General features: G+C 39.0%; 1 protein-coding gene across 1 annotated transcript in view; it reads right to left on the bottom strand.

Annotated features, from left to right (window-relative positions):
- Positions 1–223: 223 nt before the first annotated feature.
- The window catches only part of LOC146662928 (unconventional myosin-XVB-like), a 71,866-nt gene continuing 52,128 nt past the window's right edge, over positions 224–19,961 (bottom strand). Inside the window, exons 28-44 of the mRNA XM_085415504.1 lie at positions 13,003–13,144; positions 12,766–12,877; positions 12,357–12,663; positions 12,187–12,250; positions 7,835–7,907; positions 7,670–7,746; positions 7,514–7,590; positions 4,675–4,805; positions 4,493–4,587; positions 3,769–3,846; positions 3,572–3,668; positions 2,787–2,935; positions 2,578–2,708; positions 1,655–1,788; positions 1,441–1,574; positions 1,077–1,217; positions 224–627 (exon numbers count right to left, since the gene is read on the bottom strand). Of these exons, the coding sequence (XP_085271630.1) occupies positions 547–627; positions 1,077–1,217; positions 1,441–1,574; positions 1,655–1,788; positions 2,578–2,708; positions 2,787–2,935; positions 3,572–3,668; positions 3,769–3,846; positions 4,493–4,587; positions 4,675–4,805; positions 7,514–7,590; positions 7,670–7,746; positions 7,835–7,907; positions 12,187–12,250; positions 12,357–12,663; positions 12,766–12,877; positions 13,003–13,144 (2,023 nt within the window). The 3' untranslated portion in view covers positions 224–546. The remainder of the gene's footprint in view (positions 628–1,076; positions 1,218–1,440; positions 1,575–1,654; positions 1,789–2,577; positions 2,709–2,786; positions 2,936–3,571; positions 3,669–3,768; positions 3,847–4,492; positions 4,588–4,674; positions 4,806–7,513; positions 7,591–7,669; positions 7,747–7,834; positions 7,908–12,186; positions 12,251–12,356; positions 12,664–12,765; positions 12,878–13,002; positions 13,145–19,961) is intronic.

Here is a 19,961-nt window from a genome sequence, read left to right as displayed (position 1 = left end):
TGTATACTTAAGTAAAGCTCAGTAGGTGTGCAGTCATGGAGTACTCATTTGTGAATTGTCATAAAGTAAAATATTTATTGCTTTGATTAACTGCAGAGTTGTAAATTTGATCAGAATTACAGCTTTCAGGTTGCATCTGTGATCATTATACTTCATTTATGGAAGTCTACTAGTGAAAGAAGATAGGAAAAAAAATGCACATACGATTTATTAAGCAGGTAATGTAAATCTTTAATGATGCTAATTTACTTAAATGACATCAGCATTCATTCCAATAATTAATCAACTTTGCATTCCAACAACAGTTTATAGTTCAGATTATGATCAAATTTAAGGCTTACGTTTATTCTAATACTTTACTGTCTCTAACTTAGTATGCTCCTTAATGAGTGTTACGTGTTGCAGGTTTCCATTCATATAACACAGCACACATATCAGGATCATTTCTGCATGTTTCTACTCAGTTTGTTTCAACAATAGCAACAATAAAACAACAATAACAATAAAAAGAACAAAACCTGTCTTTTCTCTCTGTATCTACTGAATCTACTTTGAAATGGAACTGGAGATTGCCGGTCGAATCAGCTCTTCCATTAATAGAGCAAGGGTGTGGCACAACTGTTTAGCCTGAAACAGATATTTAAAAATTAAATTAGACTTGAATGCAAAAATCTTTTGACAACTTCTTTGGTGATGTGTGTCCCTGACACCAAATTAGAAGTTAACCCACTGCACAAAATCATTGACAAGCATTTTGACATGTGAGTAATCATTTATTGAAAAAGTCTTTAAAGGAGAGGATTTATAACACTGGAGAAAGTGAATGGATGTTTTTTTTAATGTATTAAGGGATGCTTTGGTCAAATGTTAAAACAACTGATTGAATAAAAGATTAATTGGAAATGCCAAATTATGGAAAACAAATAGTATGAAAAACCAGCAGAAGTATCAGGACATTTTTATCCTCTAATACGACTGTGGAACACACCAAGATGCCAAACGAGGAAAATGCCTTTTTGTTCCAGAAAAATACAGAACACACACAGTGAAATAAAAACAGATCAAAAAGTCATTACCTGTTTGAGACGAATGGTGATTTTTTTGGGAGCAGCTGGATTGCCATAGTCAATGTCCACGGCTGGCACCTTGCCTTTTTTATTGGGGTGAATGGTGCGCATGAACTGAACATCAGTCAGAGGAATCCGAAACACTTGCTCCTGCATCAAACAGAGACAACAACAAAACAGCTGATATGATGTATCATACACCTTTTGGTTAGCATTAGCAGAGAGATTTGTGGCTTGACACAGGACAAATTATGCTTCAGACTGGATCTTAGACTTATTTAATGAAAAAAAAAAACACTAAACTCTATGAAAAAATCATCAAGTTCAGAAAAGAAGAACAGAAGGCAAGAGACACTCTTTAAAAGACCAGCACCTGTGTTTTGGAGTGTAGGAACAGCACTCCTTCCTGGTTGATGCAGACCACACACGGAGAAGGACAACCACGCTGGCTTACCTTCTCAGCCAGGAAAGTGTTGGATCCAAACAGGGGCAGAGAACTCAGAACCTCTGAAAAATACAGAATTTAGACAAATATTATCAACAGAGGAGGAAGAGAAAAGATGAGCTAGAGAAGAGATACTACCTACCAATGAATTGTACTTTGGCATGTTGAGGGCTAAGGGACTGCATGGCAGCAATCCGACCCTGACAGAAAGTGAGGATCTCCTCCACTTTGTTACGGAGCCCAGTCTGTGAAGGCAGGTACCCCTTTATTTCTGACCTTAAAGAGAAATGCACAAATCAGTATATACATACTGTACATTTACTAACATTACATACATGATGTTAGTGACATGTTTCAAAGAATAAAATTTGCCAGAAAGTTTTTCAAAAGTGTTTCTCTTTATTGTCCGGGAACACTGTATTCAGTGCTTACAATACAAATCAGGACACACCTACTCATTTAGTCATCAAAACTGGATAAAACCCTTTGATGGATACCAGCACAACCCTGGCAAAATCAAGTGGCCAGCATTGAACTTGGAAACGAAAACAGTGCAGTTCCTCTACTGTCTACTTGAGGCTCTAAATATGTGTCATTGCCCCCGGACTATATTACTTCTGTGTCTGTAATTTGCCACGATAAAGTTATGAATATAACTTGCTAGCCTCAATTGCTAACGTAGCACCCCACCTTCTGTCTTGACCATTTTAAGTGATGACTGCATGATATTTCTTGAGATATTTGCAATAGTTCAAATCACTGAAAAATGTAAAATATAAAACTTTTTTTTTACCCAATTATGTGTTATCAGATGGCTGTTCTAAAAAATAATAATAAATAAATTAAGTATCATCAAGTATCACACCTCTGTAAAGGAAAAACAACTTTTTATTTGTATTTTTATATTTTGAATTTAACCAAACAAAAATATGTTAATTAGTCAGATTTTTAAAGAAAGCAGAAACACACACAAGATGGAGCTCTTTGAGGCAACAACAGGTGATTAAAGGTAGTCTTTTATAAACAGTCCACTCTTAAACTGATTATTGTGACTGTGTAACTCACAGTGAGGGCTGGTCCTGCAGGCCCAGAGCCAGATGCTGCAGGGCTGACAGCATTGCTATCTGCTGGATTGTTGATGACCCTCCTGTGACAGGAGGAAGCATCAGTTGTCCGCTCAGATAGTCTGCAAGAAGCTACACACAAACACACACAAGCAGTAATGGTTAGATTAGAATAAGATTATTCAAGCTACATTCAAGTCATTATGTTACCTGTTGGTAGTGGAAATCCACATAAAGGTCATTGATAAAAGAAAGAGGCATTCTCCACATCACTCTTCTCAGCAACAAGGAGCTTGAGTTGTCCTCCACCAGAAAGTCAAACAGGTACTCCTCAAAATGAAGGGGACGCACCATCCCATCTAAGAAGTGGGGAGCAGAGGAGTAAGGAAGGGGGCAAAAATCTGTTCATCTTTTTCTTAAGTATCCACAAACATCTACACTGAAGGGACAACATAAAAGAAAAACTTGAATGCTTGAACCCTGTAGTGAGGAATCCCGTGCTTGTGCTGTTTTGTTGGGAAATGGTTGGGTTCAGTTGTTCTGCACTGTATTGGTTTTTTTTTTTATATACCTTGGTGTTAAGACAATGCCTTTTTTAGGAAAAATATTTCTCATTTCAGGCAACCATGACTTTACAGTAAAAGCACCATGTGGGTACTAATATAGTGAAAACAAACAAGCATTATGAAACATTATTTTAATAATGAAAAAAAGTAAGCAACAGTAGTAAATGTGAGCCTGTTCTACCCTTCTTTTAATTTTAATAAAATTCTTCAAATTTTAATATTATTAATATTATACATACATGCACAAATATTTATACATGAAGGTGATATGCTATGTATAGTTTTTCAAAGATTTACAAATTACCTTTTAGAAATAGGATTGCAGATGTTTTGATATATTTGCACATAATAGCTTTAAAGACACAGTACTTTAATTTGAGTTGAACTTTTTTTTCTGTGTCAGACAGAGATGTCATTATTCTGGTTTACCTTGTTGTCTAATGACAAGGATGGAGAACTCTTTGATTTCTTTGAGTTGGGTGATGCCCATTTCTTTACACAACTCCATTACCACATCTTCAGTGACCTATGTGAAGCAATAAAAATTACAGCATAGAATATTAATAATTAATAATATAAAGATGGTTTTACTGATGGATAAATAAATATGTATAAATAAATCTTACACTGAAGTTTTTTATTTGTATGGGAAATTCCACTCCTCCTGGCAGGTGGATAGGAATATAGATAGAAGTTTTGCCAGCCTGAAGAAAATGAAAACAAACTCAAAATGAGATCTGCTGAATTAATTACATTCAGTTCATTTAAGGCTTTTCTTTTTTAGCTGGGTCAGGACCCTACAACCAAGAACAGGGAGAGACCTCTGGCAGAGCCAGTATCAAGGAGGCACAGTCATCTACTGTGGCTGGATTGGGTGTCAACGGAAAGAGAAGAAAAACAAAAACAAAAAAAGAACATAGAGAGAACAAGAACGACAAATGGAACAAAACATATAAACACATAGCGAGACTAAGCAAAAGTTAATGACATGCAATATTGGAGCATAAACACATGGGGAGTGAAAAAAGGGAGTGTCCAAAAAAAGCACTCCCCCAGCACTCTAAATGAATAGTAGCCTAAATAATGGATGATTCACCTAATCAAAGTCTAAATAACAGTTTTCATATAATGAAAGCTTAATCTTAAAAGAAAAGAAAAGAAGGCATCTGTCTCCCAAAAGCCCGAGCTGGCCCTGATAGCTGAAAGCTCTGCATCTTATTCTACTTTTACAAAGTGTCAGAATCACAAATAAGTCTATAGTCTGAGAGCAAAGTCTGAAATATTCATTATTATATGATGAGGCCAGATCAATCAGAACTTTGTATTGTTTGAGTGAGTAAGTCAACTTGCCAGTATTGCTTCTATCTCGGGATATGAGGGGATATTGCGGCGACCACCAAAGCGAAGAGAGCGCTGGAGGTTATCATGACTCAAAGATGCCAGTTCTGAGGAGGACATCATATTAGTGAAGAAGCTATTGAAACATTAAATTGACATATAAGTTTTTTCCTCATCAAAACAACTTCCTCTACCATGGTATGGGTGCACATAATCCTGAGAGATGTCATCGAGGTAGCGTGTGATATAAGGCTGCAGTGTAGCAGAGCAAGGGAAAAAGCCAGCCACCACACTGAGTAGTTGCCAACCTAAGGAACAGCTGGATCTGCAGATTCAAGATCAGATAATAATTGCAAAGAATACATCAAAGAAAGAAAAATCAACGTTGAATTTTTTTGTAAATAGTGCACTGTAATTATTGCAGATATGTAGCGGTTAGTGGAAGTGAGAAGCATGAATGATCCTGAATCTGTAAGGGATTTTTAAACACTAAAGATGATGCTAAAGAGCCAATTAAAAGAAATAATAAATAAATAAAAAATAATAAAAAGGCACTATTCTCTTTTTAGCTCTTATATATTACAATCTTGCAAAACATGTAAAAGTAGAAGATGTAAAAGATGGAGGCATGTGCACTTATTATTTCCCTCGGCTTACTGTATCTATAAGGTGAACTGCCATGGCATTCACCTTTGTGAGGTCAGTGCTGTGTTGGGATGAGCCTGAGACACTGCACTTTTTTCCCACTTTAGATTGAGGTGTAATGTAACTGTAGTGTGAAACTGTACATGCCCCAAGTACAAGTACAAGAGACTGCCTAAAGCCTTTACCTTTCTTTATTTTCATCTAAAAGATAAAGACAAAACCTCCTTTATCTCTCTATGAATGTGGATTGCAAGTTATTTTTCCTTTTATGCCTGCAGAAATCATTAATTAATAAGGAATTTTATCATAATATAATCCTCAAAACAGCAATATTACCGAAGTCTCTTACTTTGTTTGTATTCCTGCTTTACTATTTGAATTACTTTTATTATTTATATTACTTATGAAAGAAAAATGACAAATTGTCCCACAAAGCATAAAAATACATCTAAACATGACATTAATGTAAGAAAATACAAAGCTGTCATCAAATTAATAAGTTGAGAATGAAAAGCAAATAAACAATAAACACCACCTCTCGACTGAAACAATATTCTTTTTAAATATTCAATTGCAGATAAACAGAACTTACATTTATATAAAAAAATTAAACACTGCATGGTTTTCAACAATTATAGTGTTTAAGCTTTTTCTCAGATCCAACATTTCACAAAGAATCTCTTATCTTACTAATACTTTTTTTGCCTTTCCATATTTGTTATTTGTTCCAGGAAAAGAAACAGCAGGTGCATTTTGATCTTTATTTAATGGGGATAGTTTTCTGTGATATTGCTTAACAGCAAGACAGCTTGTTTAAGATGTGTCGTTGTTTTGTATTTTTCCATATGTTTTTGTCTAAACCTTTTTGATGAACTTGGTGTTTCGGTGGTATTTATCAGAGCCGTCTTTCTAGTCGGCTCCAATAACAAATCCCAAAGTGCTATCTTGTTGCTGTCTTGGAGGAAGACTAATAAGAGACTAATAAGACTAATAATTCATATTTTGGATTTCTAACTGACTCATAATGAAAGCATCCAGTTGTTCTTCAAGTTGACTTTTATTTTGCTAATAATGTGCTAATGTTGAAGTTGAAGCTTTGGATAACTTGTTAAAGTTCTACACTTCTGGTTAATCTTTGTCAAAATCTGATTCCATTCTACAGTTAGCACTGCAATCCTATAATTCACAATCAATAGTTTAAAAATATATTATTTACCATCTTAAAACACGGTTTTAGGAAATAGTAGAAGATGCAATATAATGTAAGCTCAGTGTCATGGTCCCTGTGCCTCCCCGGCCAGCCCAGTGTGGCCACAAGTGTTTGTTGTTTCACTCTCTCTCTGCTCTCCTCGCCTTGTGCTCGCTCTCTCTCTATCTCTCTCTCCTACCTGTCTGCCTGGGCGGAGCTCAGATTGGGCTCCCGCCCTTGGCCCACGCACCTGCAGCTGATCACGGGTGATTTGCAGTTGATCTCTGGCTCTTCTTAAGGCAGGGGCTCTGAGCTACTCGTCACTGGAATATTGAGTAACTCTTGTTAGTATCGCCTGGCTTCTTTGCGATTCTGCTGTTCCCGTGCTTGCCTTCGACTTACCCTCGTCTGTGTAAATACGTTTACCTGGATCAGCCCTTTTGTGACCCCTGGACCCCGTGAGTGAGAGTGAGCTGCTTGTGTGGAGACTGTTTGGACGAGGAGCAGAGCGAGTGCGAAGAAGTGTGTCTCCCCAGCCTGTTGATCCCCGGGACCCTGGTGTTTCCCCCCACCCCCCCTTCATGTGTATATAGCGCACCAGTGTGATTAATAAAGAGTTGTTGAACCGTGCTTTCTCAGTCTGCGCCTGAGTCCGTTCCACCGCCGTGACACTCAGTATGTATAATATTATTTATACCTGAGAATAATACCTTAAAAAGATGATTTCTGGGTTATACAGCACATGATAACTGGCTAGTGTTATGGTAGTTGAAAAGAAACATTAGAAGTTAAAGTAACTTCAAGTAACATCAGTAAATTGCATGCATTGAATAAACTTATTAATAAATGTATCATAATGTAACACAGTTATTTAAGCTATTATCAAAGCTCATCAGTTATAAGTGTAGGTAAAGCATAAGACGTGATTACTGAAAATCATGGTAAGTCTTTAATCACCTACCATTCAATGTTACTTAAGTAAAACAGAAAGTGGCAGAAAGGGCAGTGCTGGACAATCTGCCTGAACAGGTATGAATGAGCACAGTACAGTACAGCACATAACTTCATGCAAGCTCAGTCAATGTGCAATTTGTAAACAAAAGTTAAATTTGAAAAATTAAAAATCTCTTTAAGAACCCAAATCTGTTCAATCGCAGTTTACGGCTTTTAAATAGACTCTTTACTTTTGATAGGCTTACTTTTTTGGGTTGTTGGTAGTTTGCTTGATAACCTGGCAGAATATTTCATCCCTCAGCAGTTCCTTTTCCTTCCCTAGCTGAACAGAAGTGAGAGAGTCATTACTATTAAAACAAAAGTCCACCCAACTTACAGAAACTGTTTGAATATGCACTCACCAGAAGAATCTGCCTCAGACACTCTGGCTGGCTGCTGTTCTTCCTCATTGGCATGTCTCCCATGTACTCCATCATGTCTGAAAGGACAGACAAATGCGTGGATGAAGAAAGAACAGAAAAAAAGTTTCAATGTATAATACCATGTGTTATTGTGGGTACACTCACTTGTGAAACACTGAATAGATAACTCCTTGATTTCAGGGTCATTATAGAGAATGAGAGATTCCTGGATGGGAGTCTGTGTGAAAAAGACACACATCACAGTTAGCTTTTAGTTTTATTATTTCACAAAGCTTCATTAACACTGACTAGATTCAAATATGTATAATAAACATCTTGGAAATGCCATACAGTCTGAATTCATCATGTTCAACAGTTATTTTTGCCAAAGCATGGGAGTTACTCATTTGATCCACACAAAGTCTCTATAATATCCCTCAGTGTTAGAGCCATCGATGGCTTTGGAGTGGACAACGCCAAAGAATTTGTTGATTCTGGATAGAACTAGGTGTGATGATTCTAGATCATATCTATTTTATTTGTTAAAATTATGTGTCAATTACTTCTCCTCCCTTCAGAAGATTAAGACACTGTTTTGAAGTAACAAACTTCTTTGACACAATTAACGATCCACATGAATTAACTGATGCATTACATCATATATACAATTTCATGAGAAATCTGTGATTCAAACTAGAAAATTTACTATGTTCACAAATAATAAGCTGTGGCTGACAAAAGAGCTCAAGGTTTGTCTCAGTAAGAGAAAGATTGCATTTCTAAATGAAAGAAAATCATTAATAGCTTTAAATATTTGAGAACATACATCATTTAGTTTCATGGTTAATATTGACTCTATTTGCGAGAAAGTTAATCAGAGATTGTTATTAGGATGTTAAGAGGCTTTGGAGATAAAGTCTTTCCAAAACGTTGTGGCTATGTAACCTTGACTGATAAACTTGATCCTTATGTTCAGTTTCAGTCTGGTATAGCAACCTGACTGTGGCCATCAAAAACAAAGCGATTATCAGAACTGTTGTATAGCTTTATCATTGGGCCGTTTTGAGGAAAGTCTGATCTATCATTGCTGACTGTGAACACTAGAGCAGGGCGATATGACCAAAAATATTTATCACGATATACATCTGAAAATTTGCGATAACGATATAACTGACGATATAATTGACACTAGACAAACACTTTACAACTCCACAACTTTATTTGTGCAAAAAAACAAAACAAAAAACCATAAATGTATTTTCACTTCAACAAGCAGCTGTTTTTTATGTGCATTAAAGTTATATAAAACTTTAACAGTGCAAATGCAAATTCCTTGCTGACAGTTTAACCAAAAGGCATTTCCAGTGGAAACTGGCCGACATATCCTCAGCATAACCATGTAGAATATCCACAAAACTTAAAAACAGTTTGTGGCGTGGGTGTGGTCCTTGGCCAGCTGCAGAGGAGGCGTGACGCAGTGAGCTCCCGGGGCGGCGCAGGGGCGGGGTGAACAGGTGTGCTGGGATCTGACAGTGATTGTGTCTCTTTATGTGTTGGCAGTAACAGACGGAGAAGGAACGTGACAGCAGAGAAAGAGAGCGCGGAGTACATGTGTCCACTACAACCCGAGCTTAATAAAAAGTTCTGCACTGTCAAAAGTCGCTCCGGCTGGTATTTCTTGGGTCCACCGTTACACAGTTATACACACACAGAGCAGAGTACGTATCACTCCGCGGATTGTCGAAGCCCTAATGCTTCGACAATCCATCAAGCGGTGCGGGTTCGTAGCTTAGCAAAGTCGTACTAAAACATTTGACAGATTTTCGAGCGCCGTGTACATAAAATCGTTTCGAGGTCAGTAAACACAACCAGAGTTCATACATAAGGCACACGGGATTATAAGGGGCGCTGTCGACTTTCAGGAAAATCAAAGGATTGATTTTAAGTGTGCCGTATTTTCCAAACAACACGGTAATAACGACGGCCCGCTAGCATGCGCTACCAAAAATAGTGCTTTGTTGTGTATCTGACGGACGAAAGCTAAACCAGTTCCACACCAGTGAAGCTGCAGCATTTTTACAAACCAGTTCTGGTTCATCTGTTTCACTCAACGCTCCGCTTTCACCCTTCTCATTCTCCGTTGCCACCATGCTTTTTCCGCCATGTGCGTATGAAAACAAAGGCACTGTGCATGCACGTTTTACCCATATTCTATCGCCATATTTCATTTTCTTATCGTTACCCAACATTATACCGGTATTACCGTGAACGGTATGATATGGCCCAGCCCTAGTGAACACCCTCTTTATCTGGACATTGTAGGACAACTTTAGCTAGCAAAAAGATGTAGCCTATAAGGAATCATTTGTCCCAAGCATAGCTGGACTGGCCATCGGGCCCGATGGTGATTTTCCGTTTTTATGGGCTGATGGGTTTTTTTCCCGTAACGGTATAAACACTGAAAGGTGGTGGATTGGCCAGATGAAGGGAGATGTGAAAAAATAACTCAGTTGTTTGGTGGTGGCTATTGCGGAGCTTCTACAGATTCAGTAACATTAGCAAGTGGTGGAGGCCAGCAGGTGCAACAGGCTGGCAGGTGGATGACGGAAAGGCAGAAGGAGCAGAGACCGGAGGCGGTGAACTGAACTTCAGGTAAGAAGTTATGACCTGCAGTCTATCTGGGTCAGATATGAACCAAGTTTATTTTATTTTCGTTGTGCTGACTTTTTACAGTCAGTTACAATAACTCGTGCTGCGTACTAGCTAGCATGACGGATTTTATATACTGCTGGGCGGGTGCTATGATGTTACTGATAGTGAACTTCATTTTATTCATAAGGTCAGTTAGTAGAGTTGCCATCCGTCCTGTAAAAACGGAATCGTCTGGTATTCAGAGAAAATATTGCGCGTTTGGTATTGAGCTGAAAAGGAACACGGTTTGTCCCGGACTTCAGCTACAATGAAAAAGACACAAAGCTGGAGTTATTCTGTGTCTTTGCTGCACAGCTGCCTCTTCTCCCCTCTCTCTCCTGTTTCTACTTCAATCATGAAACTAAATCAGTGATCAGCTGATTGGCTTTTCTCTCGTGTTTGTTTATCGTCCACCAGAAAGAGGAAACCAGTGGATGTCGCGCTAAACAACAGCAGCACGTTTAAGCTTGATCAGCTAGAATTTATTTAATATTACTTTCTAGTATCAGCTGATGTTTGCTGGAGCCACAGCTGTAAAGCTGCTGGTCATGATGTCGGTTTGGATATGTGGTGAGAGGGAAACATGAAGATGAAACCAGGAGATGTCCTTACTGAATCATCAGAGCTGAACAGGTGATGGAGAAACAGGTTTACCTTTTAGGTGACATGAATCAGTTGAAGGAAAGTTATGAACTGTTTCTGAGAGACAAATAACACCAGGATCCTTTTTTTAAGTAGCTACCAGCTGGTAACTGTGCAGGGGCGGGTCTAGCAAAGTGTTGCCAGGGGGCCAAGTAGGGCATTAACAGGGAAAGGGGGGCACAAGGAAATACTTTTCTTCCTTATTCTCATTTAAAATGTCTCACTTTTAACAAATAATTATCTGAATCTTACTACAAACGTTTTCATCTGATGTAAAATGTATAGAAATCCATTATTGTACATAGTAATTTTTTTTAGGGTCCCATCATAATTTCTTCAGAAGTAGCTAAGTACTGTATATGATTCCAGTATTTTCCCACATTTTCTAGATACTGCACCAGTACTGTGTGTAAAATGCCATCAAAAAGTCAATTAAGTTTTATTCTTTCTCACCTGTCTTTCTGTCTCCTTTCACTTTTTAAAGGTTGCCATGTTAGAAAAAATATTTTGCCCTGCCATGCTGTTTATTGATGTGGAAAATGAATGGTTTATGAAAATATATCTAAATCTGTCATCAGTAATGATCATGTCTCACCTCTAGTCTTCTCTGTCTTAATTTCAGGTTTTCACCATGTGTTCTAGATGGTTTAGGAGGTTAACTCGACCAAGCAGTCTACTTTCGGGTACTGTTTTGAATACCAGAATAGGGAGGATGGTGTAGGTTTAGGTTTATTAGACTGATACATATATACCAACAAGACAGTGTACATCACTGTGACAACAGCGTTTGTTTTCATTCAAAGGCTTCATGGTTTTTCCTATAATACCTGGTGGGCCCGTCTCTAGTCAAAATGCCCGGGCCGATTTTTTGTCCCAGTACAGCCCTTGTCCCAAGACCAATCAGGCATGCTGTGATGTGTTTGTTCTGTTGTATTTGTATGTGTATGTATGAATGTGCGATGATATAAAGTGATTTGACTAATTTGTTCATGGCTTGGTGAATGAAAGACAATTTTCCATTGATGTGGATAATAAAGTTATTCTATTCTATTTTCAGAGGCATATTTTACTGCAGGAAGGCATCTATTATAGGTGTGCATTAACTATTGGTTATAGCATTAGATCTAACTAATTTCGCACTAAAACATGTGGTCATATGACATCAGAGGGACTGCAACACTTACCTCTGTGTATTCAATCACTTGTGAAAAATTCCTTCCGTTGGCTGGCAGACCTGTTGTCCCCAGTCTTCGATAAACAAAGAAGGGTGGAACAAAGTTATACTTTCCATGTTATATGACCCCAAACCACTTCAGCATAGTTCACAATAATACTTAGCATACTTTTATCCTACCTGAAGTACTTCATGGCAAAGTCAGCCATCGGTGAGTTCACCTCTAAGTTGAGGACTGAGCCCTGCATTGAGCTCTGTTGTGATCTCTGGAGAGATCCATGCACCAAACCGTGGGGTGAAGCCTCTCTTCCAGGCTGCTTTGAATTACTGCTGCCCATGTGTTTGTTGATGAGAGTCTTCCTCATGCTTTTCCTCTTCTCATCTCTGTGGTTTAGATTGAGACAGTGGTAGTCTGGGGCTGCAGATGGCTTGGTGAGGTCTTCTGGAAAAAGACCAGAACGTCCTCCCTTGTTGCCAAAACGCCAGCCTGGTGAAACAGACAAATCTAATTAGACTGGAAACAATGAAAATAATATTTGTCTTAGTAACTAACATAAACATATGACTACAATTCAAGTCATGACTTTACCTGGCTCTAGCCCTTCCATTGGCAGCAGTTTGATTATATCACCCTTATTGAAGCTGAGTAGACTCTTGTCATCTGTTACAAAACTCTTCAGGGCAACTACATGGTTTGAGTCCTAAAGGGAGGAGTGAGAGATGAACTAAAATTAAAGAGGCTCTAAAGACAAGGAGACTGTGAATATAAGCTGAAAACCTTTAAAATTATAGACCATGGAATGAACTATGATTATAAAAAGAGTACCTTGATGAGTTCCTGGATGAATGACTGAATCATAGCAATGATCTGAGGAGCCCTGCGTGACTGCAACACCAGTTTTTCACTCTTCAGCTTCAGTGCCACTGTGTCTTCACCCTGAAGTTCAGCTGACAGCACCTCTGCAAAACTTTATTCATGAAGACCCACGTTAACATTTAATGCAATAACCAACAGCAACAATGAATTAAAATATCAAAGATGTAGCAAAAACGTCCATAAGGAATAGCACACGAGACCTGTGATAGTTATTACCATAGCAACTTAATCTAGCTGATGAAAACAGTGGAACAATATAGCTGCTGATATCTTGGGAGCGTGAACTTTGGACTGTACTTGAAAGCCACATTATGAAAACGACTGACAGGCAAAGTTAACAATGTTTGTTTTCGTGGCCATGAGGTGTATTTTTCGCTGAGCTGCAGGGGGAGAGGTGGTGTTGGCCAATTTAGGGGGCAGTTCCAGGTCAGGCTGGCATATTTTGCTGATGAGGATGATAAATAAATAAATAATATTTTAGGACAGTGATTCTCAAACTTTTCACAACAAGTACCACCTCATAAAATATATCGCTTTTAAAACACTTAGACCCCCGGAGAGCAGTCATTTTGGTTTTCTACCTTAGACCCCCGCGGAAAAAGGGCCACGTGTCAGGTCAAACACAGATGCAAAAAAAATCAGGCCACTGTGCGATGTGTTCACTGCTACAGGTACACATGTGGTAAATGCAGACGACAGATACCGTGGCAGTGCCAGGATTGTGAGTGATTGCTGAAAATGTTGAAATGTACTCACTCACTTTTTATCATTATTTGTAAATATGTGTACAAATGTGTGAGAGGATTTTTATGAAATCAAGTATAATCAAGTGTGCCTTATAATCGAGTGTTCATATATTTTCACATAACCAAGTTTATTGTTAAAGAGAACATAATGCATTCCTTACTTTAGTGTCTGAGATGTTTGACAAGTATACAAGTATGTATTCTTTAACCCAGTGTGTGTGATGTCAGATAAGTGTGATATACTTCTATGTTTTTATTCTTAGTTTGTGTACAGAGGTCAGATAAGCTTAGGTAATGTCTGGCCTTTTCCCTTTCGGTTAAAAGAGGAAGTACTATGTAACCCATTTTGCCTTATAAATAAAGCAAGCGAGCCTGTGCTCGGTGTGTTTTGTCTTCTCAGAGACATTCACCCGTGTGGGTGTCTTCTCAGAGACATTCACCCGTGCGCACGTTTTCTAATTACACTCTGAGTCGGTCTGCAGTTGTCTCATTTCTCTTACTTGTGTTTGAACAAATGTCTACCCCTGACATTTAATTGGTCCTCCGAGCCGGAGAACTGACTGTTATTTTTAACGTCTAGTTGTCCACAGACGGTTTTCATCGGATCCTGATGTCGTGTTGCCTGCGCTGGAAAAAACCTGTGCACAGTAAAGGAGAAAAACCGGGACCATTCGATCTCCGGTCAGCGTCTTATACAGGCCCCACGGCGCCAGGACCAGATGAACCGGATCCAAAACGCAGCGCCACAGTAAGGTGAATATGAAACACTGCACTCCATCAAGCGCTAAAATACGTTGATATTGAGATTTTCCTTTAAAATAGTGTGTAAACCTGGTTAGCGCCGACAGATCTCAGTCCAAGAGGGACTTAGAGACGACAGGCAAGAGCGAGATTCTAGAAATCGCTATTAAAAGTTCCGGTTGCTCTGGGTAGCAGCTGAACGGAACGAGTTCCGGTCGCTCTGGGAGTGGCTGCAACGGAACAGGTAGAAGGTTGCACAACGAAAATACGGAAAATCTCAATAAAAATTATAAAAGCGCGCTCTAATTGTGTTAACTAAGAGGAGTGAGTTGTCATTTACGACCCAATACGCGGTCGAACCGCTTCTCAAACTGTTTTCCTGTGTACACTCACGAACTGGTTGGAGTGGAGATAAGGTTGTGCGTCATCACGTAAAATCAATAACCGCTCTCTCAAATAGTGGGAGAGTAGAAGCCTGTTATTGATAACCTGCCCGCTTCGTCATACCAGAGACAGTGTCACAGTTCTGACGTAATTAGTTCAAAATGGGTAATTCTAAAGCTAAAGTAAAATTAACAGCAGATGAAGAGTGGTTAGAAAAAAAAAACCTGTTCAAATGCAGGAATAATCAGTGCAAAAAGATGGAGAAATCCACATAAAATATATTGTCCAGCTTGGCAAGGCAAATGCACCCCTGATTCAATAAATGCTTTAAAAACCGCTTTGCAAAAAGAGCTATATGAGGAAAAAAGTCAAAAGAAAGTAAAAAGCAGGACAAAGAAGGGACAAAAGAGAGATTAAATGCTGTAATTGTGGAAAAAAACGGGCACTTTGCTCGAGACTGCAGGAGTGTAATTCAGGAACAGGAAAGTGATGAATGACTAGCACGAGAGGAAGGAAGTGAAACAGATGAAGCGGAGGTTTACAATGTAGAACAACTACTGTTAGGTTCAGAAGACAAGCCAACAGTTGTAATATATGTGAAAGGTGTGCCGTTAAAAAATGTTTTGGGACACAGGAGCTTGTAAAACTGTTTTAACTGTAGAAGTCCCAAATGTAACATTCTCAAAAAACACTATAATTGTGAAATCAGCCTCAGGACATGTGACAAAACAGCATCTAACTGATCCCCTTTTATGTCACATAGAGATAGTGGCCGTGGCTGCAAAAATCAGTGCATTTATGACCCATCATGCCCAGATTGTATGAAATAAATAAAAGGAAATCATTCATATGAAGACCTTTTCTATAAAAAAAAAGAGAGATGCATAAGGTAGATTAAGGCTGTGTCATTGTTCAGCCAAGGAAAGTGTGTGAAAAGATAAATGTTTCCATCCTGGAGGGTGGGTGAGACTGCAGCTCACTCACAGTCCCTGATGGATACAAAATAAAATATAATAATCTGAAGGTTGGATCTGAGATGAGGCAAACAGAAGACCAGTCTAAAACTAGGCACAAACCTGTTCAGAGAAAAAGCAAATTTGTACAGATTGGATGAACTATAAATTATCTGTTTGCTGAGTAAGATGATCCTAACTATTAAGTTGGCTCAGTAGTAGTATAGTGATATACACTAATAAAATATTGTGATATACTATTGTTATTATATAGAGAGAAAAAGATGATAATAATTAATAAAAAATATAATATTAATATTGACAAGAAGTATCTTAGCCAGTATGATGTGAGATGGACAATTGTTATGAAGTAGTCTGCATCAAGCTTAAAGGTTTGCTCAAACTCAGTATAATGAAATATGAGATGAAGAAAATAAAAGCAATATCTAAACCAATTAGGTGCATAGAGGCACTTAACCTGCTTGAAAACCTGTCATTTATCCTAGATAAATATTACTGCGATACAGAGCACATCTATAATAACAACTAATAAGCCAAACCCTGTAGATAATAACTAAACCTACAGGATTATGAAGCTGAATTAAATGTGTGGACACCGCTAAGTTGATAAGCATGTTACACATTTTCTTTTATTTTTTATTTATTGGTTTTTTTAGAACAGAGGCTGCATGCTATTAAAAGCGAACACATGCAGCTGTCTGTGAGCTCAGTTTCCCCTCACACTTCTGCTCTGTTTCTGGCAGCATTTTTCTTTGTCTTTTTGTATCCTGACTCATGTATGTTTTTGTTTGTTTTTGTTTTTTGATTATTTTGTTGGTTTGGAAACAAATTTGTGCCAATACTTGTGGATTATGGTGACACATAGTGATTAGGCATATGATTTACAAATGCATATGATTTACAAATGCCCAGTTTTAGAACTGTGAGCTATGAACAATGCAAAGTTTAGGAAAAAATATATATATACACAAAACAAAAAACTTCAAAGTTTGAAATATGTAAGATGTGTGAATTCTTTGAAAAACTAGAAGGTATCTAAAAATGCCTCAAGTGAAAATGAGATTCTCTAATGACACTCTGATAGTTAGGTCAGCATCAGGGCCAGAAGGCCTGTGAAACCACAATAACCTTTGAGTGCAGAAGCAAAGGAAGGAATTAGGCCAGTAATAGCAGACATGCAGAAAGCAGGTATTCTCGTGAAAACTAATAAAGCCACGTGTAATACACCAATTTTTCCAGTAAAAAAGGCCAATACTGGAAAATATCGCCTAGTTCATGATCTAAGAGCAATAAATAAGGTAACAGAGCAAATACCTCCAGTGGTTGCAAATCCACATATCATTTTAAATCAAGTAACACCAAAAGAACAATGGTTCTCGGTGATTGACCTCTCAAATGCATTTTTCTCTGTTCCCTTACATAAAGATTCACAGAATCTATTTGGATTTACTTTTGATAATGAAAAATACACATACACGAGGCTACCACAAGGATTTCAAAATAGCCCAACACTGTATGCAGAAGCTCTAAAGAAATCAATGTCACTTTGCTCTCTCTCTGCTCCAGGAAAATTTCTGCTGTATGTAGATGACATATTGATTACAGGCCATACACAAGATGATTGTAAAGAAAACACAATGACGGTTCTGCAACATCTGGCAGAACAAGGCCACAAAGTATCACAACACAAGTTACAACTGTGGAGTGATAAAGTCATCTATTTAGGACATCAGCTAACAGGCCAAGGCCGCACCCTACTAGAGAGCAGAAAGACAGCAGTCCAAAATGCAGCAAAACCAAATAACTAAGCAACAAATGATGAGTTATTTAGGTCTGTGCAATTTCTGTAGGTGCTGGATCCCAGAGTATGCACTGCTGGCCCAGCCACTACAGAACCTAATTTATGGAAAAGACCTAGCATTAAAAGACAAAATACAGTGGACCCTAGAAGCAGAAAAAAAGCCTTCACTGATTTAAAAATAGCATTGCAAACATGTACCGTCTTAGCATTACCAGACTATGAAGAACCTTTTGTTCTCCATGTCGATGGGGGTAGCGGGGTACATGAAGGCAGTTTTGACTCAAGCTTTCGGAGACAACTCTCTTATGTAGGTATTCTGCTCTCACACTCACACATTACTATAGAGAAGTGTAATCAGCTAAACCCCAGCACCCTGCTTCCTGCAGAAACAACGATGGCAGAATGGATGACAAAACTGTTTGAGAATAAAGAAGTGATACTAAGCAATCAACTGCCGAGTGATCTATCTCCAGTCTCTTGCAGGTTGAACCCCGGTGATTGGATTCTGATTAAAGTCCTCCAGCGGAAAAACTGGAGTGCTCCGAGGTGGGAGGGGCCCTTCCAGGTGTTGCTTACTACACCGACAGCTTGTAAGATAGCCGAACGACCTTCGTGGATCCATCAAAGCCACGTGAAGAAAGTGTTTGCACCACAATAAGACGCCGGTTCCCCTAGCTTCCAGGTGATCTGCCGGTGGAGGAAGGGCTGATTGGGTATATCCCGCCACTCCACTTCGCTGGCAGTCTACTCACCAGAAGTTTAGGTGTACCAGGTCATCCTGAAGAACAGACACATAGTAAAAGAGTGACCTATCCCACCAAGGAGAAGAACCAATAACGACACCAGGGACGCCTGAAGACCAACAAGATGACTGAGGAAACCAGCCCGATGAATCCAGAAGAAGCACCAGCCCCAGCACCAGCACCAGCCCCAGCCCCAAAGCTGTTGTGCTTAGGTGCTTGTAAGTTACAACTCTGGACCAACGGCCAGAAGGTAATGCACGCTTTGTTTCCCTGGATCGGAGTAGGAAAGCACGCACTACAAATAGAGACTTTAGACTATCGTTTTGGACTGTTTTTGAATGCTTCCACCCGCATTGACAAAGCACAGAATGAAGAAATTGATGCAATCCGCATCACTGTCATGCAACATCGAGTAGCTTTGGACATTATTCTTGCAGAGAAAGGTCTCTGCGTGTTGTTCAACATCACCTGTTGCACCTACATACCTGACAACATACACTCATTAAACATGACAAATGCTTTGAATGTTCTGAAACAATTGAGAGACGCTCAGCAGCAGGACTACGTAGCCGTTAAGCAAGGCTGGTGGGACTGGTTGCTGAGTGGCTCCTGGAAATCCTTACTGATTAAAGGCCTGTTGGCCCTTTTCAATGAGATGTTACTATTTTGCCTTTTCACTGCTTGTATTATCCCATGTCTGAAAAGCATAATGTCAAACATGTTCAAGCGTATGTTAGGAAACTATGTTTTGGTTCAGAGGAATATGGAGGATCCCTATCGCCAATATGATATGCTGAATATGGAGGAAAGAGTGGAAAATCCCTATTCTAGTCTTTACAGAACTGTTGTTTAAATACTTCACTGAATGACATGCAAGTTGAAAATGTGACTAACAAGTGACTATGCATTGATTAAAACCTGTGAAATATATTAACAACAGGAGGGAAATGTGAGAGGATTTTTATGAAATCAAGTATAATCAAGTGTGCCTTATAATCGAGTGTTCATATATTTTCACATAACCAAGTTTATTGTTAAAGAGAACATAATGCATTCCTTACTTTAGTGTCTGAGATGTTTGACAAGTATACAAGTATGTATTCTTTAACCCAGTGTGTGTGATGTCAGATAAGTGTGATATAGTGATATAGTCTGCTCCCACCCCCACAACCTCACCTGCAGTCAGCCTGGAATCCAGAGCCACACCACTGTGCCAGCCTCTCTCTTCACATGTTGCCTCCTGTGAGATTCCTGACACCCCTCCCCCACCCATCACCTTCACTCAATACCAGGTTGAGATGCAAATGAGGAGACTTCACTCAGGCAAGTCTGCTGGACCAGACGGAGTGAGTCCCCTTGTCCTCAAGGCCTGTGCCCCCCAGCTGTGTGGAGTCTTTCATAAACTGTTTATGCTGAGTCTGAGTCTGCAGAGGGTCCCGGTGATGTGGAAGACATCATGCCTCGTCCCTGTACCAAAGACGCCTCGTCCCAGTGGCCCCCAGGATTACAGGCCCGTGGC

This window comes from Rhamphochromis longiceps, linkage group LG8, assembly GCF_057381845.1.
Source record: "Rhamphochromis longiceps isolate RC_006_pf linkage group LG8, R_longiceps_female_GT1.1, whole genome shotgun sequence".
Classification (NCBI taxonomy): domain Eukaryota; kingdom Metazoa; phylum Chordata; class Actinopteri; order Cichliformes; family Cichlidae; genus Rhamphochromis; species Rhamphochromis longiceps.
The sequence above is the reverse complement of the archived record's forward strand: the minus strand, read 5'-3'. Positions and strand labels throughout refer to the sequence as shown.